The sequence below is a fragment of the Opisthocomus hoazin genome, chromosome 2 (assembly GCF_030867145.1).
Source record: "Opisthocomus hoazin isolate bOpiHoa1 chromosome 2, bOpiHoa1.hap1, whole genome shotgun sequence".
Taxonomy (NCBI): Eukaryota; Metazoa; Chordata; class Aves; order Opisthocomiformes; family Opisthocomidae; genus Opisthocomus; species Opisthocomus hoazin.
Window position 1 is genome coordinate 94,725,674 of NC_134415.1, and position 27,744 is coordinate 94,753,417.

General features: G+C 40.9%; 1 protein-coding gene across 1 annotated transcript in view; it reads right to left on the bottom strand.

The window, feature by feature from the left end:
* MEI4 (meiotic double-stranded break formation protein 4) overlaps positions 1-27,744 on the bottom strand; it is a 93,004-nt gene that overhangs the window by 60,476 nt on the left and 4,784 nt on the right. The window contains exons 2-3 of the mRNA XM_075444997.1: positions 19,696-19,944; positions 6,320-6,879 (exon numbers count right to left, since the gene is read on the bottom strand). Coding sequence (XP_075301112.1) covers positions 6,320-6,879; positions 19,696-19,944 — 809 coding nt within the window. The remainder of the gene's footprint in view (positions 1-6,319; positions 6,880-19,695; positions 19,945-27,744) is intronic.

Here is a 27,744-nt window from a genome sequence, read left to right on the forward strand (position 1 = left end):
CTTTTGCTGACGAACAAAGAAGGACTGGCTGAGGATGTGAAGGCTGGAGGTAGACTCGGCTGCAGTGACCATGAAATGGTCGAGTTCAGGATCCTGCGTGGAGAAAGCAGGGCAATAAGTAGGATCAAAACCTTGGACTTCAGGAGAGCTAACTTTGGCCTCTTCAAGGAGCTACTTGGAGAAGTCCCGTGGGTCAGGGCTCTAGAAGATATGGGGGTCCAAGAGTGCTGGTTGCTGTTTAAGCATCACTTCCTCCATACTCAGGATCGGTGTATCCCCCTGAGCAAAAAATCTAGCAAAGGAGGCAGGAGACCTGCATGAATGAGCAAGGAGCTTCTAGCGGAGCTCAGGTGGAAGAGAAAGGTCCACGGAATGTGGAAAGAGGGACAGGCCACTTGGGAGGAATACAGGAATGTTGCTGAAGCATGCAGAGATGCAATGAGGAAGGCTAAAGTCCACCTGGAATTGAATCTGGCAAGGGGTGTCAGAGACAACAAGAAGGGCTTCTTCAAGTACATCAGCAGCAAATGGAAGACTACAGAAAATGTGGGGCTGCTGCTGAATGAGGTGGGTGCCCTGGTGATGGAGGATGCAGAGAAGGCAGAGTTACTGAATGCCTTCTTTGCTTCAGTCTTCAGTGCTAAGGCCGGTCCTCAGGAATCCCAGGCCCTGGAGGTAAGAGAAGAAGCCTGCAGAAAGGATGACCTTCCCTTGTTCAAGGAGGACTGTGTGAGAGATCATTTAAGCAAGCTGGACACCCACAAATCCATGGGCACCAATGGAATGCACCCACAAGTGCTGAGGGAGCTGGCAGATGTCATTGCTGAGCCACTCTCCATCATCTTTGAAAGGTCCTGGAGGAAGGAGAGGTGCCCGAGGACTGAGAAAGGCCCGTATCACTCCAATCTTCAAAAAGGGCAAGTAGGAGGGCCCAGGGAACTACAGGCCGGTCAGCCTCACCTCCATCCCGGGAAAGGTGATGGAGCAGCTTATCCTGGAGGTCACCATCAAGCAAGTGGAGCAAAAGAAGGTTATCAGGAGTAGTCAATATGGATTCACCAAGGGGAAATCATGCTTGACCAATCTCATAGCTTTCTACCATGGCATGATTGACTGGGTAGATGAGGGGAGAGCAGTGAATGTTGTCTACCTAGACTTCAGCAAGGCTTTCGACACTGTCTCCCATAACATCCTCCTAGGGAAGCTCAGGAAGCGTGGACTGGATGAGTGGACAGTGAGGTGGATGGAGAACTGGCTGAATGGCAGAGCTCAAAAGTTTGTCATCAGCAGCGCTGAGTCTAGTTGGAGGCCTGTAGCTGATGGTGTTGCCCAGGGTTCGGTACTCGGCCCAGTCTTGTTCAACTTCTTCATCAATGACCTGGATGGAAGAGATAGAGTGCACCCTCAGCAAGTTTGCTGATGACACAGAACTGGGAGGTATGGCTGATACACCAGAAGGCTGTGCTGCCATTCAGCGTGACCTGGGCAGGCTGGAGAGTTAGGCAGAGAGGAACCTCATGAAGTTCAACAAGGGCAAGTACAGGGTCCTGCACCTGGGGAGGAGTAACCCCATGCACCAGTACAGGCTTGGGGCTGACCTGCTGGAGAGCAGCTGTGTGGAGAGGGACCCGAGTGTCCTGGTGGATGACAGGTTAACCATGAGCCAGTAGTATGCCCTGGTTGCCAAGAAGTCCAATGGCATCCTGGGGTGCATTGAGAAGAGTGTGGCCAGCAGGTCGAGGGAGGTTCTCCTTCCCCTCTACACTGCCCTAGTGAGGCCTCATCTGGAGCACTGTGTCCAGTTCCGGGCTCCCCAGTCCAAGAAAGATGAGGAGCTACTGGGGAGCACAGCAGAGGGCTACGAAGATGATTAGGAGAGATGCTCCAGTCCCCTACGAGGAAACTGGAGGACTGGAGACTGGAGCATCTCTCCTACGAGGAAAGACTGAGGGAGCTGGGCTTGTTTAGCCTGAAGAAGAGAAGGCTGAGAGAGGACCCAATAAATGTTTATAAATATCTGAAGGGTGGGTGTCAAGAGGATGGGGCCAGACTCTTTCCAGTGGTGCCCAGTGACAGGACAAGGGGCAACGGGCACAAACCGAAGCATAGGAAGTTCCATCTGAATGCAAGGAAGAACTGCTTTACTTTGAGGGTGACGGAGCACTTGAACAGGCTGCCCAGAGGGGCTGTGGATTCTTCTTCTCTGGAGATATTCAAGACCCGCTTGGACGCGGTCCTGTGCAGCCTGCTCTAGGTGACCCTGCTTCAGCAGGGGGGTTGAACTAGATGATCTCCGGAGGTCCCTTCCAACCCCTACCATTCTGTGATTCTGTGGTGTCCTTCTCGGGTCTGTATTGGGACCAGTGCTGTTTAATATCTTCATCAATAACACAGACAGCGGAATGGAGTGCATCCTCAGCAACCAGATCAAGTTAAAGATGACCCTGCTCTGTTGCAGGGGTGTTGGACTAGATGACCTTTAAAGGTCTTTTTCAACCCAATGTATTCTATGATTCTGAAGTACTCCACCGCAATGAGCTGTGCAAAGTGTTCACCAGAAACATAAAACACACATGCTATTCTGAACAGCACTGGGATTTGGGAATTCCCAGTGCCTCCGACTGTTGTATTCTTCTGGTACAGGAGAAATGATCCCTTGTTGCAATGCACCCTGGACAACAGAGACAAACCTCAACAGAACAGGCACATGTCAGCAACACGAAGTGAGTGATGCATCTAGGAGCAGTAGTGATGCACATTTGCTATGTCCCTGTGGAAGTGGATGGAGATAGCTGTTGTCAGATCCCAAATGGGTAGCTTAAGGAAAAAAGCATCCCTGTGCTTCCTTTCTGAAGGAGAAGAGACAAATTTTCTACTCCACTGGAGCTGTAAATACACACCATAGCTCTTATGGAAGTTTTCCAGGGGAAATGTATTCCTGTGTTTACTCAGGTAGTAGACAACAATCCCCTTGAAAATTAGAGCTAGCGGCTCTGCAGACTGAATACAGTCTCACTGACTTTTCTTTTAATACACTTCTGTCTGCTTGAAAGCAGGACTTGCAAAGAACCTGCATAAACAGGACAGTGGTTCCGTTGATAGTGGAGTGACTCAACATGAATGAACAATGTCACATGGAAAGGCAATGAACCAGCAGCAACACACCCATACAAACCTCCAACAGTCTCAGTGCTGAGGACTCAAAAATTGGTGACAAGCAAAGTGCTTGCTCCCTAGATCACCAGCAACTATCACAGATTTTGCAAAACGAGAGCAACAGCCCAGCTGTACCAGAACTAGTCACAGGCTCCTCACAAGCTTTTCTGCGGCAGCCATACAGAGATGCAAGACCCTGCCAGCAGAAGGGGCAGAGGCAGGCCTGATCTCAGGGCATTTATGCGTCACCCTTAGCAGCCGTGACTTGAGGCTCCTTCTACATATTTCCAGAAGGCTTCTTCCAAAAGACAGTGTGTCTGACGGCTGTATGCAGACTTCCGAGCTGCTCCCCAAAAATGGAGGGAGAGGAGAAAAAATAAAAAAGGGAAATTTAAGAGGCTACTTTTATTTGTAGATCTTTGATTTAAATGGTTTTATATTTTAAGTAATATTTCCTTTTATTTTACCTCTCATATCTTAAATGGTAAGATTATTTTTTCTTTTGGATACGCATGTCAATTTGGAGTTCCAGGTCAAAAATTCTATCCAAAGTGCACAGCTTTAGGCAACTGAATCCAGGCAGAAAAGCTTTGAGTACATGCCTTTGCTGGTTCCTACAGCTTCCAGTGCTTTATAATTAGAAACATCTCAAACAATAGGACTCAACAGTTACAGCACTTAATTCTGCTGCTGTTTTTCTTCCTTTACATCTAATGTAGAAATAATTATCTCTTTTCCAACTCTCAAAGCTTTTTTAAGCTATTTAATTTGCTCTGAAAAACGCTGGGATTGCTTTTGAAGATGAGGCGTTAAGTGTAATCCACAGCCATTTCTCTCTTTGTTCACATTTTGAAGGTGTTTCTCACAGCCCTTTGTCCTCCTTGACAGCTCCTGACAGTTTTATAGGTGAGGATGGCAAAGGCAGAGTTGTGTCAAGTACTATAGCTGCATTGGTGGCGGTCTGTACAAATGCTTTTTGACAGTTAGTAAGGTTAGATACAACAAAATTCCTAATGTTTTTATACTGGAGGGATTTAAGCATCCTCCTGGAACCAAAATTCATAGAGTTTGCCACTCTTTCCAGATGACAGCCTTGTAATTAATGGTAATTTTATTTTAAACCTATAATCTTGATATTTCAGTCACCACTTGAGTAAACAGGGATGATTAAAACTGAAGCATAAAGTGTCCCTGGGAGATATCTGGTACATAGCACAGAATTAGTTATACAATTTCCACTACTAATTCTGAATTCTACATATTTATTTCTATATTCAATTCAGTTTAAAGAAAACCGAACCTCTAAAATGGATTTTTCAATAAATCTTTATAAACATTGTAATTACTACACACAACATTTTCCCTTTTTCCCCAGAGATCTGGAAACTACCATGATTATCCCTTAATAATTGGTTTATACAATTTTAAAACTCTGAATATGTTTGTTTGAAGTAATGGCTGCCTTTAGGAATGACTGTTAAGTCAATACTTTGGTGGACACAAGACACAGAATATCTCATAGAAAGCCACCTCTTTCAGTGAAGCTATTCAGAGAAAAGATGCCACTTGCAAATTACATTGACATATTCCACCCTTCCTGAATGATTTATAAAAGCACTTTGCAGACTTGAAATATCCCTGATCTATCAGGATATTTTCTCTTAATTTAAGATGTGACACTTCTCACTTAAGCTTTGACACTTAAGCTTTAAGTTACTCCAATCAACAAGTAATCCCTCTCTGCATAGCCTCTTTGTTGCTTTTCTACATTTAACATTATTTTAACTATTTATTAATTTCCAGTTCAGGTAGAGGAAGGGAACAGGTGGAAACACTGGACAGCAATTATGAAGAAGTCCTTAATGAATGCCTGCTCTTTTTTTTTTTTGTTCTATATCCTGTAATCACACAGAAAAATAAAAGGAGCCACACTCTATTCCTGATACCACACAAATAGTATGTATGCTCACGTCCTTTCAAAACACTGGCCACGGACACCTCTAATTAAAAATTAAGTATCACACCATGGTAACACTGAAATAGAAAGCACCCTAGTATTAGACACACAAGGCTCTAGTCTTGGGAAAGGTTCAGTATACAAACATTTCCTTCTGAATGCCTTCTAACAAAAATACAGCCACACCCCCCTCCCCCCCCCCTTAGTTTGGTAATAATATTTGTTTGGTATTTACATTCTGGGGTAAATAAATACCTAATACACAGTGAGTGGGATTCATTTTAAATTAAGACAAATGGGCACATCTGTCCACAGGTGTAGCAGACATCTAGACTCTCATTTTGCTAAAGGCAACTTTAGAGCTAATTCTAAAATAGGGACCTAGTACCTGGTCATCACTCTTTAGGCTCCATGGATTATAGGGATACGATCTTCATTTACTATAATTGTAGTGTAGTTACATACATAGTGGAAACTAAATTGGGATGTCTCAGTTTCAAACAATTCCACCATCATGTCTGTTCCAAGTTACTCTAAAAGACAGAATGAAAATCAAAATCCCAAGACAGACAATGGAATTCATTACTTACGGGAAGTCTTGTGAAGATAGACTAAGGATATTTCAGTTGAATGAGGAAACAAGATGATGCATGGAACAATGCAGAATGATGAATACAGACAAAATGCAATTCAGTCCTATTTGCTGTTTGTGCTAGGGACGTGGTATTTCTGAATTCTTCACTCATTTGCTGATTTATTTTTAAAATACAAATTTGCAAATGTCTAGAGAGTGACAGAGATCTTCTGAAGCAAACCACCCTATGTAATTGAGGTGCACAAAAAAACAAAAAAAATTGTATAGCCATTACTTTGTGAGTATCTACAATATATCTTCGTACAGCAAGAGAAACAATGTGTTTTTCTCTCATATTTTCTATAAAGTTTTTTAATCTGACTTTTTAACAGTCTTCAGAAGTTCTATGCTCAGGAATAGACTAGAAGAAATTGCATACATGAGCAGGAACTTTTTCAAATGCTTTAGAGCATTTATTGTCCATATCACAAAAAAGAACAATCACAAAAATCTCTGAGCAGTACTCTTCAAAATATAGTAAGACAAACTAATATTAAAAAGTGCATAAAACCAAGAGACTATTACGGTATACTGAAATGGTGTGGGAAAGATTAAAGATGTTTTAAACTTACCCTATTGACACCACTGTTTCTTAAAATAATCTGAATTAGATTTTTCTTAAATTCTTCCAGCTTCTTGAAACACTTCTTTAAAACATGATTAGATAGTTTAGTATCAGTTATTAAACTGATCAAAACACAAACCGCTTCAGTAAGCAAATTCGAAACTGGAAATTTAGGACTGTTGTAAAAAACAGTCAGTCCATCAAGCAACTGAGACACTGAATTGCACATGGTGAAAGAATCATTCTCAAGTTTTGTGAAGTCTGCTTGAAGAATTCCTCCTTCTGACAGTTTTCTTATTTCAAGGAGATGTTGCAAAAACTGCACTGGAGCAGTCAGAGATTCCTCCTTGTTCGTACAGCAAAGATTCAGTGGGGGAACTCTTTCCAACCAATGTTTAGAAGTGCTGACATTATGCTCAGATTGGTGAAAACCAGACAGTATGCCTAAAGAATCAAATGCGTAGTCGTTAGAGACATCACATCCAGAGTCTTCCAGCTGGCTTGAGTAACTCATAGGGTTTATACACTCCTGATCCAGAAGGGTTTCAGCAGAGGCACCTGGTTTTCCTGAAACACAAACATGAAAGATACATTTGTGTAACACTTAAATACACGTGTATGGAAAGTGTGGTATATCTTTTCTCCCTTTGCTTCCATGCAAAAATCACATAATACATGTGTACATCTGCTCCCCAAGAACTTCCACAGCTAAATTCTAGTCATGGGAAGAAGGTGACGTTTTTAAATTAAAGTCAAAATTTTCAGAAGCTAGTGTCTATTTGTGAATGAGATTTTTATGCTCATAGTAATATGAACACTAATTTTGAGTTTAAAATTCCTGATGGTTTTAAGTTATCACACATACAATTTAAGTGGACATCTATACTCCCACTAATTCCCAGTGAAGGAAATGCATGTAAATTTCTAGCCCTCCCAACTTTTTCACTACTTTTATTCTCAAGAACTCAGACTGCTTTTAAAAGACAGTGAAGGTCTGCTACTATAACTGCATCAAATAAGATTTTCTCCATGTACTCTTTCTCCCCAGGTCCAGTAAGGAATTCTAGCAGAGTCAGAGTTGAGCAGAACATTACTCGAGTTTTTTATTATTTAAGAAATAAAAGCGTTCGGAATCAAAAATTTCTCCAGTCACCACCTACCTCACACCATCTTCTTCAAAGACACACAAACTACATTACAGAAGGTACGCATTGCATCCACACTATTAAATTATTTTCGTGCACCATTGTAGAATCTCGTTCATTCTTTTTCACACATTAGATACATTTAAGTCAGTGTCTCTGGGCACAAACTCAGCACTAGGTGACAAGACTCCCTCTGTGCTACATGCTACCTATGCCAAAAGATTACAGTCAGAACGAACAAGAGACATTGGAGCAGTGAAGTGGAAAACCAACACACATAAACATCCCACTACCACGAGGCAAGGCTAGAACCCCATCTGATCAGCTCCTGGCTGTGCCCTGCTTACTGGGGTATAGAAACAAACTGCTTCTCCTCTCACTCTTAAAAAATATGCATACACCTTTCCTATTTTCCACCAGGATCCAAAGCAATACCATACTCCTCTGTGTTTGTATTCTTAAATGAATAAAAAGATTTTATAGATGGTTTGGCTTGACAGGAATTAAATGTTACATTTCATGGCAAGATAAAAAAAGCATTTTTAACTCAGAAAACATCACTAGGCAGCAATATATAACCTTCTGTACACTAATGAAACACTGCTCAAAAATGTTTATACAGACTTCATTAAACACACAATTTCAAATTGAATTCTGACCATTACTTCAGTCTCTGGAAAAATACCAGATCATCCAATGAGGGTACTACTACTGAGATCAAAACTAGAAATGTGGTTTCTTTATTTATTGTTGAGTTTCATGCCTTTAGCATTCAGATACACTCAAAACTGAACAGGATTGGTACCAACTGACTCATAATGAAAAGGCTAACTGTCAGGAAAACAACCAAAACTTCCAGGAGGTAGGAAAATCAGGGCTTGTAAGGCCAGCCTTGCATTTTATATATTAATACTGTTTCCAAATGCTCTGCACATCCAAGCTTGGAAAGCAAACAAGGAAGTAAAGCACACTTCCCGTGGTCTGACTAACAAAAACAGGTATCAGTCTTTCATGTCTTCTCTCCCTAGGGTTTTGAGCAAAAGACATTCCAGAAGAAAAAAACTGAAAGTTGTTTTTGGTGCTGTTTAAGGAAAATAAGCCCTTCTAGGGAATCCATCTACTGTGAGTTTCACTATGTGGCTATTTTGTTCCTGTTCTTAATCACCTGGGGCAGGCAACATGAAAATTGCTCATGAGGTTGTAACACCAGCAGTCAAAAGCAGCAAAGAAAGAACGACGTGCAAAAAAACCATACATATGTATGTTTGCTCATTCTCTTGTTGAAGGAAAAAAAGAACAGCAGAGGTAAAAGAAAGAAGGAAAGAGAAGAAAAAGTGGAGAAAACAATAATACAGAAATATCCGTACGAACAAAACTTAAAACCTTCCCCAAACAACAGAGGTAGCATATTCAATGAAACATCTCTACCAGTAGGAGACAATGTGGCATCTATGCTTAGGTTGCTACTCACTGAGATACCAAACTCCTGTCCCATGATGAGCTTCTGGAAAACCCTGTTGTAGTAAGGTCCCAATAGCGGCATATTTCCAGTTCAACGAATAATACAAAATGCTTTAAAAACGTTCAGTCGTTTCTACGTTCTAGTTATTTGGGAAGGAGGTGGAAGTTATCCTTTAAAAAGAATAAATAAATCGCCCACCAGGAAATACTCCTTACTTCCCTCAAAACATCTAGAAACAGGCCATCATTTATTTCTTTAAAGAAGGTAAACTAATCACTTCGTACTTAACGACTACTTAAATGAGAAAATAGTCTTGATGTTCACACCATGTGGTTATCAAGTACAACAACAAAAAAGGAACAGTATTAAGCCTGCCTCACACTAACAATAATCTTTAAACAGTAATTTCAAGAACATTTGACTATAAATATACTGGAGCAAGAAATATGAAAATTTAGTGCGCATGATAAACTAACCACAAAACTTTACAATGCCTTTATACAGGTAACGAAATATCTGGTCATGAGCAATTTTACAGCCTCCTTAAATATGTCACATCAGAGTCAAGAAATACTTAAACTCTTAATTCCTATTGAGGACTTTAGCTCCTTACTACATTAAGATCCTGAGCTGAAAATCAGAATTGTGTGATCCTCAAACACAGCAAGATACGGTCACAAGAACAGCCTTGTGACGCAAAGGCTGAAGAACTGACATCTCCCTACAGATACCCACCACTACAGAAAGCGTCTGGCCTGAAAACCAACAGTCATCCAAGGGACAAGGGAGTGACTTGCATATTGGGTACAGCATGTAAGCAAGGTTTGTAGGCACTTCTGTGACACATGAGAACTCAAATGCACATACTGCTGTGGACCACAGGACCCAGAGGTTTTTATCAGGTGAGTGAGATGCCAGTCAGTCTTATAATAAGAGAGCGTAGAGTCTTCAGCTAGTCCTCAGGAACCAGGGCTCTGGCAAACACCGAAGTTCACCCCATCTCCCAGACTAATTTTGTCACTTCTGAATAGCCACCTTAATACAGACACCAAGACTCGTTTCAGGGAAAAAAAAGGGAGGAAGAAGAGCCAGTTACTTCATCAGGACAGGAAAACACCTTTTGTCTCCCAAGTTCCTGTTGCCAGCAGTATGGTCATAAGGATTCTCAGAGCTATGAGGAGACAAGGGAATGACCCAGCTCTTGGTCCTACCCAGCACGGAGTAAGAGAGGCATCATCACAGAATCATAGGGGTTGGAAGGGAGCTCTGGGGATCAGCTAGTCCAACCCTCCTGTCAAAGCAGGGTCACCTAGGCAGGCTGCACAGGACCACGTTCAGGCAGGTTTTGAATATCTCCAGAGAAGGAGACTCTACAACCTCCCTGGGTAGCCTGTTCCAGTGCTCTATCACCCTCAGAACGAAGAAGTTCTTCCTCATGTTCAGACGGAACTTCCTATGCTTCATTTTGTGCCCATTGCCCCTTATCATGTCGCTGGGCACCACTGAAAAGAGTCTGGCCCTGTTCTCTTGACATCCACCCTTAAGATATTTATAGGCATTTCTAAGGTCCCCTCTCAGCCTTCTCTTCTTGAGGCTAAACAAGCCCAGGTCCCTCAGCCTTTCCTCATAGCAGAGATGCTCCAGTCCCCTCATCATCTTTGTAGCCCTCTGCTGTAATATCCTTGTGGCGGGAGCAGGGGTGGTGGAAGATGCTTTGTCAGACACCTGCACTACTGGCTGCCACAGACCGGACAGCTGGAATGAGGAAAGCCACATGTAGTTCAAACTTTAAGAACAGAATAAGGGTCCTCAACTTATGAAAATGGCGTGGAATCATAAAACGGCCTTCAAGTGTTTTGAAAAACTTAATATGTCTGCAGTTACACCACCACTGCGGACTTTAGAACAGAAAATGGGCTTGAAGGTGGCAGATGTAAGAAACAAAGTGAAGAGATTATTTGAATTCTGCAAAGAGAAAATTATTTCAGTTTCAAGCATTAAGCATTGTTTATAGTCTCTCACTTTGTGAGCACATGCATGGATTATCATTTGAAAACCAAAACCAATGATGTTAGATATGTGAAGCTCTCTTAAAACTCACTTACAATTGACAAGCTTAGTTCCACTTAAAAAAAAAAGAGAATTAAAAATGAGACAATCTTAGAAACCTCTTTGATGATACTATATTCTGCTTTCCAAGTAGGTGTTCAGTCAATAACTTCTAAAAGGAGATGAACACATACATGAAATTATTCCTATTTTTCCTATTGTGTTCACTTCTCCACTTCTGCATTTTTCAAGACTATTTGTTATTCTTCATTTAATCTTCATTGATTGGTTTGTTACAAGTACACTTTCCATGAACAATGAATCAAGTTTATTCTCTTCCTAAAAAATACCCAAAACTCCTCACACATATTAAATGTTTTGTTTACCTTTCCTACATGTGTGAGCCTGTCTGTTCTGCTGTTTTCATTGCTAACCAAGCTGGCTGGTTGAGAAAAACATCTCTCTCTCCTCCCTCATGAGTTTCTATGTGCATAGCACACCACTGTTGTCCTGATTTGGAACCAAGATGAACTTCTGTATATATCAAAGCAAAGAAATACGGTCTCACATATTTGAACCTCCTGAAGTAATAACAAAAAAATAATGGAAAGCTTCCAGGATTCTCCAAATGAAGACATTTTAGAAACCATGTATCCCATGCTTTGCTTCTGCATTTCCATGGGGTTTTTATAATAAACTTGAAAAACAAAGCTCTTCCGTTTAAAGCTAAGGTATTTCATCCTGACATGCTGTGTCTCATTTAGGAATAATTTCACAGAAATGAATACAGCACAAGTATCTAAAATTCTCAAGTTAATTGTTTGATGCCAGGATTTAAGTGTTTCTCGGAAGGCTCAGAAGCATATACTTTGATTTGTTAGGGATTTTGCTTACATTAAGCATTTAAATGTTTAGAATTCAGTAAGAACTGAGAAGGATTTTGAGGATATAAACATTCATTTTCAGGGGATTTCTGCAGGAGACAGCACAAATCTTTTGTAGTTCAAGTAAAATAAAGAATACTTGCAGCAAAGATACGGAAGGATCGATAATTAGGTGACAAACATACAGATTTGGGTCAGTTAATGCTCATCAAGCAGTTTTCAGAACAAAAGATCTAACATATGCTTTACAATACTGGCCATCTGAATGAGATGACTGAAATTTGAGCTCTAAACTAGATAGGGCATATTTCAAGATATTAAGTGAATTAATGTTACCTGTGAAGGCTACCTGTCCCAGCTGGTAGTACTGAACTCGAAGTACTACATCTTATTAAAAATGCTTTGCATTATCAAACAAACTGAGCTTCGCTAAGTGACAAGTATCAGCCAATGCAGACAGCAATGATCTGGGCGCAACTGTATGAACTGAAGGCTGAAATGAGATGGACTCCTTGAGAAATCTGCTACAGTGTGTATTCCTAAAACCGTCTCTTTTACATGTTCTTACAACATGGTACAAATGTTTGGCTTTTGTGTTTATATACCCAGAAGCCTACAAAGAAAGATCTGTTTGAGGAACTCAAATCCAAGTTTGAGTTAGGTTAAGGCTGGCCAAAGAGTTTGTGGAATCTCCATTCTTAGAGATACTCTGAAGCTGTCTGGACATGGTCCTGCACAACTGGCTCTAGGTGGCCCTGCTTGACAAGGGGGATGGACAAGGTGACCTCCAAGTGGTCCCTTCCAACCTCAACCATTCTGTGGTTTTGTATTTCCAGAGAAAAATTTGACTGATCCTTAGCCCCCTACAGTAGACCTAGGTAAGAGGATCCTAACTGCCATGGCCACAGTCAACTAGTTTTTACCATATACACTCAGTTTTCCCGAAAAGAATCATTTTGTTACCCAGAAGGAAGAAAGTGAATCTACATTAAGTTATGAATCCCACTTACTTTCATGAACCTTCTTCCTAAAAATCACTATGCATCTTATCAGGAACTTGATCTATACAGGGAATTTATAAAATAATAACAAACCCTTTCTCTTGTTGGGACATTTGGATTGGTTTTGCCTCTGAGTGGGTTCCTTCTACAGAAACTCAGAAAGAAAAGGATGCTTCTTGTGTCCCTTCTGCCCCAAGTATGTGCTTAGAACAGCTGTAGCAATGCCATCTGATAAGACAGACAGCATCTGCTTTCAAAGGGAGAAAGTTTCCACAACCAAAACAGACCTGTTATCCATGGAAGCAGCAGTACTCTGAGATCTCAATGAACCATTACACTCCAGCTGGTGCTTTTTCCAGATTGCAAATTAACTTATTTAATTATCCTGAAAAGGCCTCAGCTTTCATAAAGTTCCCCATTGTGTCACTACAATTATGGGGAACAGATTTATCTCATCATCATATTCCAAGAGCCATATTCCCATAAATCTGTGCTAAACACATTTTAACTCCATTTTTGTCATCTTGACTATCTGTTCTCAATTCCCTGCTCCCCTCCTAAAAAAAACAAAATACTTTTTATATTGTGAGACATTACTGCCTACTTACATTAGTACCACTGGTAAAAGCATGGAAGTACATCAGTACAATTAAGATGTCAAACGACAGTTCATTTTTGAAGTACTGTCTCTCTGACAACACCATGCCTTAGAGAAAATGCTGAGATGTCACTAGTTAGACTGGGCTGCGCTTATGGATCTGTATGGAGAGAAGACCACCTTTTCAGGGGAGAGCAGAGGGAGGGAAGAAGAATCTATGCAGAAACATCACATCCCTAAGCACCAGACAAAAATAATCAGATCTGTTTTCCACAGTGACATCAAACTAAGCGTTGACTGCTGCCCGGTGGGGAATCCTCTCACCTTGGAAAAAGGAAGATAGAAAGAGAACGAAGCCAAAGATATCCCTCAGAGGCTGACAATTCCTCTGCAACTGCCATTATTTCACATTCCCTGCTTCCTGCCTAGTACCAGGTGAGGAAAAGTGGTGACAGGACACAGCAATCTATAACAGCAGCTCACTCAAACATACCAACCTGAAGAAATAGCTTTTACATAAATATACCATGATAACTTGCAAATTCTAGTCTATATTACTCTACCTTACCACCATGCCATAGGAACTAAAATCTTTGCCAAGTGCTATTCAGGGCAGCGGTAAACATTTTACACCATTTCTTCTTCTTTCTGGGGAGAGAAGTAATTTCTCCTAATAGACTAATATGTTTTTATCATTCTTATTCAGTCTGATTTGGACTGCTGCTCCCTGCATTAACAAGGAAGATTCCTTCATGAGGCTGCAGATAACATATTCACTGAGGAACACGCATATGTTTTGGTCTCACCTTTCTGAATTCACCTGATAGATTTCTTTTTTTAAGCTTATTTTCTAAGAGAAACCAATTATCAATTGTGTTATCCCACTGCTCTTTTTAATGTAAACAGGCAGAAAAAACATCACAAGTTAAGCTATTTAATCATGCTGGATAGTTTTGCCCTTTCAGAGTTTTGAAAACAAATTATTCAGAAAAGATTCTGACTGGCTATCACTCTTCCTGTTCCCATCAAAGCAGGACTTACCTGACCCCTCGTTTGCCTACCGAGGAAATGCTGGGGCTTTAAGCCAACCATGTAGAGTTTCGGCCTCTCCCTACTGACCAAGAAACACCGAAGCCAAAACTTACAGGGAAGTGGAAAGGGAAGAGGTGGCTGAATTCTGTGGCCCAAAACAAGGCTGCAGGTAAAGTGGAGCTGTGTATTGTTTATAACCAGTTTTACTTCAGCTTATGAGCTGGTTAGTCTCAATTCTATATGCTTCCAATTTTGCAGCAAGTCTAAGCTTCCAGCAAGAAGAAAGGAGACTGAAGTGTTTTCATTCATACTAATCTACAAAGGAAATTGCTCCCTTTTCTCACATGTACAACTAAATGCCTTTAGAAACACGCTAAGTTAACGAGCGAAGCAGGAGGTACAAAATTCTTTTTGTCTCTGGCTCTTACTCCCTAAAGAGACACAAGTTGCTTCAAATGTCTTGACACAGGAAGCAGAATTTAGGAGATGGTACCCTGAAAAGTCAAACATAGCCCCAGGACACAGCTAAAAATCAGACATTCCTGTTAATCACATTCTGACTCAGAGTTCAGGATCTCCCTAAATACACGGACACGCTACGGTAGGGTGGGCTGGCAGCCATATGCTGCTGTGGAGACTAAGAGCACAGGACGGGACTGCAGGGCATGGCAGATGAAGTTCTACTGTAAATGATCTATAAAAGGAAGAATAAACTAATCCTAAAAATAGGGGGTGGGGCAAACTAATTTTATATTTTATTTAATTAGAGGAGCAAGCAGTTCAGTAAATTCCTATCCTCTGCAGAAGAACAGAATACTACAAATCAAGATTGAAGGTGAAGCTAAGGAAGAGAGAATACATACTCAGTACCAGTTTTGCTAAAAAATATACCCTGGATAACTGTTTTGGAACCCTTCAAGCCTAAAGCAACCAAGGCAATAAACATCTATCCTCTAAATTGTCATTCCTAAAAATATACGCTTGGCAAAAAATGGTAGAGTATTGCATTTATGCCTTCTTAGGTTGGGATAACAGCTGTAGGCTTTTCAGATCTCTAACAGAGGCTGCCAAGAAACAACATGATTGTTGCTTTGATGAGCTGATAACAGCTAAGGAATTTGTCTTAGAGGACAGGTGCTTCAATGCATGAATCTATCAATTCATCAATGCCTTGTAAGACTGTCTTTTCATGTAGCTCCAAAGCAAAGTGACAATAGGATGCTCAAATATTTTATATTCTTATTCTTGGAATAACATGAATGAGTTTCTCTCCTCCTTTCTGTGAAATTTCAATCTGAACCAAAGAAAGGCAAGAAACTTTTATTAATATGAAATTTCTTTTTTTTCTACCCATGGGCATAGTGTTCAGGACAATACTGGGAAGGTGAAAAATAATGACTAGATAATTATAAAAAGATTTGCTTCTCCTCCTCCTTGGATGGTTGATGTACAGCCAAAAGCACCACCATGTAAAAGCAATACCAGTGTCCTTGTATTCAGAAAGACAGCTGGACATCAAGTCAAATACGGAACTTTCAGACACAGCACAGACAGTGAATATATACCACAGCAATTTTATGAACAACACATTAAACTGTAACAACCCATACTACCGAACAGCTTACCTGTAGCAAAGCACGCTCCTACCCCTCAGCAAGGAACCCCAAAGTTTTTTAGGGTCTCTCAGGACAAAGAACTACTCAGGCGGGACCAAAATAGTTTAGACAATGTATCTTTAAAAATGGATACTTTGTTCTTTCTCCTTCATGTGTTTGTGCATCCTTACTGCATACATCTGTTTGTGGAGAAGCAAAATAGCCATCACAGCTTCAGTGGGCTCTCAAATCTCTCACATCAGGGAAATAAAACTCCACAGGTAGTCTCTAATCATTCCTGAAGCCTCTGAAAGACCTACTATTATTATTACAAACAGCAGATGGGATAGGAAAGCTCTCACTCAGAATGCAGAGCAGGGAAGATACAGCTGTGAAGTGAACCTTGGCTGAAGGACTTGAACTCGTCAGCTCTCAACAGGCAGCAGCAGACACAAATGCGGTATCTGATCCTTACTGCATGAGATTTTCTGGTGGTGGGTTTTGTGAAACCCTGGTATTCTTGCATCTATAGAGCTGTTAACCAGAACACAAGCAAGCCAAAGCAAAGATGAGGGTTTGAATTCTTTTAAGAGGTTGCATTGTTTTAAGCAGAACACCAACTTCAAAAACAAGGCTGGATAAATGAGTGGAAGAGAAAAAGAGTCTGTGATATCTATAGATTACCGGGCCCTAAGAGCAAGCTCAGTTATCCTTGGCACTAAAGAGAACTTCTCTGGTGTGATATTAGGTAGTAAACTTCGGCAATATACTATCAACAACAAACCATAACAATGGCTTGATGGATCTATAGCAGCCTTCAGGTGAACAGGACTGAACACCACTTATACTACTCTTCTCAACTTAGATTCAAGCTCCTGGTGCCTGCCTATCTCAGCAGTAGCCATCCCTTAGCCTCTAATCTCTATGGGCTTGAAACATCTCAAAACTGGCATGACAAACAAGAGGAAATTTTTCTTCCCAGGCCAGAATACATCAGTGGTGGAGTGGCCCCTATTTGCTTCCATGACCATCTCCCTTTAAATGTCAACCACAAGTATTCTGCTATTAATATATATTGTCACTGATCACCAGAAAAGTGCACAGATCTCACCAACAGATATCCCGTCAGGTATCAGTAACGACCTTTCTTTATTCAAAAGCAAGAGACTGAGCATTTGTCTCCAATGTAACTGTAACCATGAATGATCACTCAGCAGTTACATCCATCTGATGAAGAACATCTTCTTTCCAAAATAACATACGGTTCAAAGCCATTATCAGGAGAGTTCACATCATACCAAGGTTTAAAGAGGAAAAAACAGTGAAAAGAAAGAAATATCACAAAAATGGCCTTTTCAAAGGTAGAAAGCTCGAAAATGTCCTTTTTAATGTTAAGGCAAACCTGTATGAAGAAATAGAAATTATGATACAGTTCAGATTTTCCACATATTTTTGCTCTGTTACACTCAAGTGGTTAAGAGAAACTGAAGGGGAAGGCTATGCCCTACTCCTCTTGGACAACTTGTGATGCAGGTGGGACTGATGTCAACTCTCACAGATATTTCAAATGTCAAACGGTTTTCTGTCTAACAGGTTTATCAACAGTGTAATCATAAACATAAACAAACATGTGAAGGGAAAAGCAGCTACATACTAATCCTTCAAATTAGTAGGGTGTTGGTTTTGTACCATGGAGAAAAGGAAGTAATATAGAAGGATTATAGACACCACATACTCATTTCTGCTATTTGATTCCATTAGCTAAACACAGACTGAAATTAAAGTTTGGCTTCACTGAAAAATGAGACTTGGTCAGCTACCCAACGTATGTTTGAACAGGCTGCTCAGACCACCAAAAATAAAAGCAGCTATCTATGAAGAGCATCTTACTGAATTCATCTGGGAAGCATGGGACTTTTTCTAAGCCAGTCAGCTATTGCTAGCAGAATGGAGATGGACGTCTTTTGTGGACAATTCACCACATTCATATTAGTGAATATCGCAACAGGTCAAGTGAACCATAATCTGTAGAGTAAGCGCACTGTTTCCCTGTACAGATGATGAAGAAAGTACAGAAAATTTAGTGCAGCTGTAGACCTCTAAAATTAGAGAAAATTTATTACATTTAAGGTATGTGAACAAACTTCACTGTGACTAGGGCAATGAAAATTAACATCCTTTGGAAGAGGTGTTATTCGCCAGGGATGGTTGCTTTTCTCTGCCTGTCTTGCAACTAAAAGAGCTTTCTTTGGCAAGTGAGATATCAGTATTGCTCAGTTCAACAGCTTGAAGTAAAGAATCTTTAAAAAGTTCGAGTTGGAACACAGAAGTTGCACGTGAATTGATTTCATTTCCAGTGTTTGATATGTTCTGCTTAATCCACAATTGGAATATCCTCTCCAGCCATTAGATGTTAATAAATCTCTCCTGATCGTATGCATCATATGCAATCAGTTCTTCATAACATTAAGACACACGTTGCAAACGGCAGCTTGAAAGTTACTTTAACTTTTAAATAAACTTCAGGTTTGGAACAGGTTGCAGAAAACAGAGACACAAACAATAACCGAGTACTCATTAAATCACTTTAGAGAGAAAGGTCTATCATAAAAAAAACCCAATAAACATTCGAGCTTCTAGCTAAAGTCTATTATATCCCTCTTCTCAGTCAAAGTTAGAATCCAGAAACCTTTCCATAAGGCAATAAAAAAGCTACTGTTTCAGTACAAAAGCATTCCAGTAAAGCCTCATCAAGTTTTCCACCCGTGAACCTTCTAAAAATCTGAAGTCATAAAGCAACTAGCTATATATTTTGATTTTAGAGATCCCCTCAACAGTGAACTGTCTCTCTCCTTCCGCCCAGAGCATTTTGATCTCCTTCTCCTGGGGGAAATATCTTCCCAGAGCCTGTAGACATCCTCCACTGCCTGATTTCCAAGCTCATCCTGTGCCATTGATCTCTCAGAGTGAGAACGACTTATTCCACATGCACAAGTCAGAGAAACAGTGCTGTTTGAGTCTATTTTTCTGTCTTTTTCATATCCTTTAACAGCTTTCCTGAATCCTACAATACCAAACTCACTATTTTATCATATGTCATAATAAACAGTCACAGCATCCACAATCTAAACACATTAACAGAAGTAGCAGACATACAGTCCTTTGCCTGCCCAAGCGTCCCATTATACAAATTAAGGATTCATGCTTTCAACACATTAGGCTTAAATTCTGATTTTAAGCATCTTTAAAGTGGTAAAAAAATATGCAGTATGTCTTTAAGACATGTTCCAAATGTAAATAGGATACATCAGTATTCTTACAAACTAGTATCTATGAGGTTATAGAGTAACATTTTATACTGACAATTTCATCTGGAATTATTCTGTATGGTACATATTGATTCTGAAGGTTAAAAATGTAAGTTCTGAGTAAGCATCAAATTCTCAAGCTCAGTCCCATTACAAATGAATTAAGTGTTCTACTTCAGAGCTTTGGGAAAAAATAGAAAGCTGTACACTGAAGACCCTTGTATCTTGGTACAAGAAATAGTAGGCCACATGGAAGCTGTTTGTTTCCTTGGTACTGTAACATAGTCAGAAATTATTTCAGAAACTTACCATTTTCCAAGCAGAATCTCGGACAGATCTTGTTCAAAAGAAGTTCCTGACGTAATCGAAGAACTTCAGCTTCCAGTGCTTCAACTTTCGACCTCCATCCGATATCTTGTTCGGATACAGTTTTGGCAAGGTGCTCAGTGTATTCTTTGCAACTCCTTCCTGGTGGTTTTGAGTGGATAATTGCAAAAGCCAATGCTAGTTTTGATATTTTCAAATACCAAACTTGATTTCCTCTTCCGCCTTTAATTTCTATTACATTAGAGAAACAGAAAACAAAAAAGTAACTTCACTATGACTCTATTAAGGAAATCATGCACAGTAATTTTTTGGCTTTGAAAACTGTGAGACCAATAATTTTATTTCTAGTGCATTCCTAAATCATCAAGGAAAAGATAAGAAATATAAACATCTGTGCACAATGTGAGAATAAAACATACATGAACTGCACTTCACCCATAACAATAAAATTCAGGCAGTGTTTGAGAATAATTGTGGAAATAGCAAACACTTCAAATAGGCTTATCCTAGCGAAATTTTAAATGCAAATGTTATCTCCACAAAAACAAAGATGAAACCACACGAATACTAATCTCAGAAAAACCTCCTGACCCCCTCCTCCCCCAAAAAAAATCCTAAATCCGTGACCAAAGAATGCCTATGGGGTTATTTATACTTAGCTTAAGAACAACACACGCAATTTCTTGAAAGTGCACCAAAAAGCCCTGGTGCTCAAAAGATAAAACTTCTGAGGTTGTTCTTAGTTTCTGGTTTTGGACACCTGCTATTACTGCACTTGCAGCTCTAAGTTTACATTAACCCTCAAACCTGCAAGAAAAGTCTATGTAGACAGCTTCAAAGCGATACAAGTGGCTAGTAAGATAAGTGAAGAAGATCAGCTCTGTTACAAACAGCGAGGACAGGGCAAAAGGCAATACAGGAGTCAGAAAAATAAAATATTTATCTAGATTATTATGTTATGGGCAAAAGCACAGGACCTAGAAACAGAAAAGGAAAACATGAAATTAAAAATAACTATTAATATCCAGCCTACCTAATTAGCAAGTGATTTTTTTCCTAATTCCACACCATTTTCATTCAGTAGTTCATTGTATTTTTTCTTTACTTGAAAAAATATTACCTGAAAAAAAATCACTTCCTATGCTTTCATCCTGGCCTTGACATGTAAAAAATTGTTAATGATACTATATTCTTTTGTTATCCAAGAAGTGTGCAGGCTAAGCACTATAGTAAGTTGTGTTGAGTATCTCTGAAATAGTCACAGCCAATTTGAGTAAGGTATTTTATGTCATCCTTTCACCAGATCACCTGCTATCACTAAGCTGATTTCTTCCTTTGGTTCTCCTCAACTTTAGACCGTAAGTCATAAATCATTACATATTTATTTATCCATCAGAGGCACTTACAGAAGCAGTTGCCCTTTAAATATTTCTTTCACCTTTCAAATACTTCTGAAATGCACAAACAATTTGTGTACATTCCTTGCACACTGTCCATTCAGACACACCAGTCAGTTATGTTTTGAAATGTACAGAGCACAAGGGATAGAATCATAGAAGGGTTTGGGTTGGAAGGGACCTTAAAGATCATCCGGTTCCAACCCCCATGCCATCAGCAGGGACATCTTCCACTAGACCAGGTTGCTCAGAGCTCCATCCAACCTGACCTTGAACACTGCCAGGGAGGAGGCATCCACAGCTTCTCTGGGCAACCTGGGCCAGTGTTTCACCACCCTCATGGCGAAGAATTTCTTTCTCCTATCTAATCTAAATCTGCCCTTTTTTAGTTTAGAGCCGTTCCCCCTTGTTCTATCACTACACACTCTTGTGAAAAGTCCCTCTCCAGCCTTCCTGTAGGCCCCTTCAGGTACTGGAAGGCTGCTAGAAGGTCACCCCGGAGCCTTCTCTTCTCCAGGCTGAACAGCCCCAACTCCCTCAGCCTGTCCTCGTAGGAGAGGTACTCCAGCCCTCTGATCATCGTTGTGGCCCTCCTCTGGACCTGCTCCAACACATCCATGTCCTTCTTATGTTGGGGGCTCCAGAGGTGGATGCAGCACTCCAGGTGGGGTCTCACAAGAGCGGAGTAAAGGGACAGAATCCCCTCCCTTGCCCTGCTGGCCACACTTCTCTTTATACAGCCCAGGATACTGTTGGCTTTCTGGGCTGCAAGCGCACATTGCCGGCTCATGTTGAGCTTCTCATCCACCAGTACCCCCAAGTCCTTCTCCTCAGGGCTGCTCTCAAGCCACTCTCCGCCCAGTTTGTATTTGTGTTTGGGATTGCCCCGACCCACGTGCAGGATCTCGCATTTGGCGTTGTTGAACTTCATGCGGTTCACGCAGGCCCACCTCTCCAGCCTGTCAAGGTCCCTCTGAATGGCATCCCTTCCCTCCAGCGTGTCAACACAGTTGGTGTTGTCGGCAAACTGGCCGAGGGTGCACTCAGTCCCACTGTCCATGTTGCCAAGAAAGACATTAAACAGCACTGGCCCCAGTACCGACCTCTGAGGTACACCACTTGTCACTGGTCTCCACCTGGACATCGAGCCATTGACTGCAACTCTTTGTGTGCATCCATCGAGCCACTTCTTTATCCAATGAGTAGTCCATCTGTCAAATCCATGTCCTTCCAATTTAGAGACAAGGACGTCATGCGGGACAGCGTCGAATGCCTTGCACAAGTCCAGGTAGATGATGTCAGTTGCCCGCCCTTTGTCTACCAACGCTGTAACCCCATCATAGAAGGATACCAAGTTGATCAGGCACGATTTGCCTTTGGTGAAGCCATGTTGGCTGTCCCCAGTCACCTCCTTGTTATCCGTGTGCCTTAGCATGGTTTTGAGGAGGATTTGCTCCATCATCTTGCCAGGCACAGAGGTGAGACTTTCTGGCCTATAGTTCCCCGGGTCTTCTTTTATCGCTTTTTAAAAATGGGGGTGATGTTGGGGATCTATCTACCTACAGCTGTGTTTTAAGTTACTGTTCTCCACTTGAAACAGTACGTTCCTGCCTTGTGTCAGGGCAAAAACATGTAGTCTAAGCCACCTGTGCACTCTTAAAGCTAATGGAAGTATAAGCCCTTAGAAACTGAACTATAGTATCTATACCTACTGTTTAAAGCAGTTATGCATTAAATAAATGGTACTTTTTGCAAAATTTCTTACTCATTAAAAAAAAAAAATCTATTTCACACAACTTATCCATTCATATCTAGGAATTCCAGTGAAAAGCAGAGGTTAATTGTATCAGCCTTAAAGGATCAGCACCTCTGTGGGACAACAAACTGATCTAAAACTCTCATTTGCCTTACACATCAAAGGAAATGTTTTACAAATACAGAACCATGTAAGTAATTGAATTGCCTTCAGAGCTGTGAATAAAATGAAATACATGGAACCACACTGAAAGAAGAGTAAGTAGTAACACTAAAGTGCTCAAAATCTTTGGCTTTGAACCTGAAATGTGCTTCCCAGCTTCTCTCATCGTCTTAATGGAAGTTTCAACCAGATGTTACTCAGTGTCTGTCAAAGCTCCTTTCCTACAAAGTTCCTTTGCAGAGCAGAGCCACAAATTAAGGCAGCCAGAAAGATGTCTTACAAATGGCTTTCGCTGCTGGTTTATCACTTTGATATCTCTGCAGACTACTTTGCAAGAGCTTTCTGATTCGCTTTCCTTTTAAAAAAGGACAAAGAAAGATTTGCTTTGTGCTTTATAACACACTTTGTAAGTACTAGCATTTTCCTTTAAATTACATTCAGGGAAGTTGCAGAACCACCAACATTCCAGTATGGGTCAAGGGATGGTATTTAATTTCAGCATTTTATGAATGTTCAGGGACCTTTTATTATTAGAGGATCACCATTAATACTTTCTTTTCTATCACGCTCTGTTTATTTCTATTCACATGACATACTATTACACAGAAAAGTCAAAGTTAGCTGTTTGACCACTGATACTTTACTGCTACGCACTTTACAAATCTCAGCCCACAACTCTAAATCCGGTGATTTAGAGTAAAAAAAAAAATCCTCAATAAAAATCATCTAATAAGTAGACAAGTATTACAACGAACTGGAATGGGAATTGTTGATACTGAATTTCTACAGCTCAAGGAAATTCAGAAGTGTGAAATGCTACTTTAGTAGTATTTTTCACCACGTACTACCAAACTAGAGAGAGACACTTTTCTGATTCATTTTAAAGAGGACTATTCTATTTTCAACAGAGCAAAAACCTTAGTGCACATGCTAATAATACAACACAGACAAGCAAACGGTTCTTTCACCCTCATCGTGCCAAAATGCTATTTCCTAAAGGAGATGTATCCCTAATAAATCACATAAAGCATGATATTTTACCTAATTTTGCTTTAAATCATAATCATCAAAACATGAAACAGGATTCCACGTTAACTCCTAGGACATACAGCTAAGTGATGAAATTTGGGTTTTGAAGGAGGCCTTTTTCTCTTTGACATCTTATACAGTCTCAATTCTACAGCAGTAGTGCCTTACACTGAATGAGTTTAATGAGGTACTTTCACTCTGGAGAAACAGTGTCATGCCTTCTCTGGAATAATTACTTGCAGAGATGCTGTTAAAAAAACAAAAAAGGCAGCACAGTTCACAAAGTTGGTTCTCCTTAGGAACAAGACACAATTAAAGCAGCTTTTGGAGAAGTAATTCTGCTGGAATCTCAAAATCTCTTGTTTAAAACCAGGTAATTAATGACAAATCGTGACACACCCGCACGTATTTCCAGAAACAGTGGATTTCATAAAGATTTTATAGAGAATATACAGCTCTTTCACCCCTTTCTATTACTGTCACTATCGCCATCTCTCTTTTCTTTTCATCTTTTATGATAATGAAAAGAGAAGTTTGTGGAACGAAAAGCAGGAGTTGTAAGAGTTGATTCAAGTTTTTCCAAAGTTCCCTAAAGGTACAACTGCTCTCTCAGAAACCACTGTAAAAATCTCCTAGAAAATAAGACACCTTATGATGCTGCTAGAAATACGGGTGTGCTGGCCAACTGCATTAGCAAAAATTGCACAGCAGTCTGTTGCTCTCAGGAAGTGCTGCACCAAAGACCACCAAATGCGAATGCATTCCACTAAAAGCATATTGGCAGCTACAGAGTTTTATCAATAACATTTTTTCTCATATCAGTGCAGAAATGACACCAACGGTTAGGTAGAAAAAGGTTTAGAACCAAACCAGAAATCTTTCTTGATTGGGAACAGCACCAGACCAAGAGCAGAAAGAAGCCACCAGTCTAACCCTAGCTGCTAACGCCAGAATAATGTCCGACAGGAACTGGCTGGATCAAGAATTATCCACCAAAACACAGCTGGTACCCAAGTTACTCAGCGAGAAGAACTACTTACTAACAAAGCTCCATTTGTGGGTTTACTCAGCGTTAAGGAGGGAACCAGTAACCCCTTGTGAGCCCTGCTAGAAGCAGGGCGCAATACCCTAACAACAGGTACCGCCCAGTGACAAGTCTCCTGTGCAACCCTCTCAATCCACAGTCTGATACTAGGAGTACACTTAGAGGACAGGACTGGCTAAATTCGCTGTCGAACCAGACTGGGTCTCCAGACTTCTGACACACGAAAGACCTCCCCCTCTCTCCAACCTTCTAACTCTCATGCAGGGAGAGGGTACCGAGGACCCACAGCCCTGCTGAGGCCCTAGACGTGAAAGACTGTTGAGTAATAATTCAGCTGCTGAAATAATTACAAAAGAAGCCATGAACTGTCCTGTACAGCTCCTTGTTAGATAGCCAAGGGGAACTAAGAGGCGGTGTAAGATGCTTTGGGGACCTTAGATATAAGCAAGAAATGGGATAACTGAAAGAATAAAGGTACATCTGATTCACAAACACTACCCTACTCCACCAACTTGCCAGTCCTGCTGTTCTGCAACTGCATTTGATCCAGCAGCTCATATTACACCATTAACGATTGCAAGATACCTTTCTGATAAGTCTCACCTTTGTTTTAACACTGTCTGCAACATGTGATGAGGACATAATTCCTGCTAATTAGGAAGAAACTCCACTATATTCAGATCATCACCTTTTTAGTTCATTTTCTTCTCAGTCAGAAAAACCAAATATTTAACAGCATTCCAAAGGTCAAAGGTTTCACATTATTGGTAAAAACCCCCAAACAATTCAAATAATTAATTGTTACTAAAAAAACTAAAGCATCCATTAAAGCCATGAAACTTGCATCTAAGCTTAAACCATTCATTAAAGCAATTTTAACAAGCTAGAAATTTTCCAATTTCTTTCACTTTAGATTTCTTTTGCATGTGAAAAAAAAATAAAACAGGCTAATTTAAAAATATCAAATCTGACCATGAACACTAATATTTGGAAGAAATACACATTTGCATGAACTGAAAACTGAGGCAGAAGCTTCGAAGCTGAGTAAAAGTTTGATAGAAATTCAAGTATCCCAGCTCGTATCAGCTGGCTGCAACACCAAAAAACCTGCAACCCCATAAAAGGGCGGTTTATGCACCTTGCTAGTTATTAGTCCCCATTTTCATACTGATAACATGTTGTCAAAACCTGAAAGTTGAGGACAAATGCAGTATCTTCAAGAAGCAAAGACAATTCCCCAAGTCTACTGCTGGCACAAAAGCATCCCTTCCCCCCTCCGCCCCATGCTCTCTTCGCTGTCAGAAGACGCTTTTCTGCCTCTTTCTTCTTCCTGTTTCATTTTCCACTATTAACGACACAAAACTGAACAGTGCAGCCCCTGAATGAGTAGGAGTCACTGCTGCACACACCACCAAATTAAGTCTCAAGAGGACAAAAACACCTGGGTTTCTCTACCTCATGCCAGAATTGCACTCGGGTCAACAACAGGCTGACAGGGATAACAATAGTTTTTTGTCTTTAACAGAAGCGCAGGGATGATCTCTTCATTACTCTTTGCATTAGTACACGTGAAATAGAGGAATCTGCTTCCCAAGCAGGATCAACCTAGCAAGGGTTAAGCTTAAGGCTGCAGAAAGCTCAAAATGGACTGCTCCCTGAGGAAAAACCCAGTGATCCTGGGATGAGCCTCTCAAGCTCCTGGGCTCACATCCACCCTTCTCTCTCAGCGAGCTCTGAGTTCCTCCACCCAGAGGAACAGCAGCACCCAGCCATCAAGAGATTAGCTACTCGGTTCATCCACATGAATCCTCAGCTCTCGAGATTTTAAAAAGAACTTCAGGGGTGTTTCCAGGCAAGGGAGCAGGTCGAGAGAGATGATTCTGCCCCTCTACTCGGCTCTGGTGAGACCTCACCTGGAGTACTGCGTTCAGCTCTGGAGCCCTCAGCACAAGAAGGACATGGAACTGTTGGAGCGGGTCCAAAGGAGGGCTACAAAAACGATCCGAGGGCTGGAGCACCTCTCCTATGAGGACAGGCTGAGAGAGCTGGGCTTGTTCAGCCTGGAGAAGAGAAGGCTGCAGGGAGACCTGATTGCAGCCTTTCAGTACTTAAAGGGAGCCTATAGGAAAGATGGGAACAATCTTTTTAGTAGAGACAACAGTGACAGGACGAGGGGTAATGGTTTTAAACTAAAACAGGGTAGGTTTAGGCTGGACATAAGGAAGAAATTCTTTACAATGAGGGTGGTGAAACACTGGAACGGGTTGCCCAGAGAGGTAGTGGAGGCCCCATCCCTGGAAACATTCAAGACCAGGTTGGACAGGGCTCTGAGCAACCTGATCTAGTTAGTGGTGTCCCTGCTCGCTGGGGGGGGGTTGGACTAGATAACCTCTAGGGCTCCCTTCCGACCCAAAACTTTCTATGATTCTATGATTTTAGGTAGTTCACCTTCCTGAATGCTACATACACTTTTCTGACTGACCTTGGAAACAGGGAAGTCACAGGGTGGGACTGTGGGGGGAGAGGATTAAATCAGTGTTTTTATACCAACACAGTTATACTGTGATTTAACATTACGAGGCATTTAAAAAAAAACCCAAAACCTACCCCTGTCTGAAATAATTCAGCATTTGAGTAATACT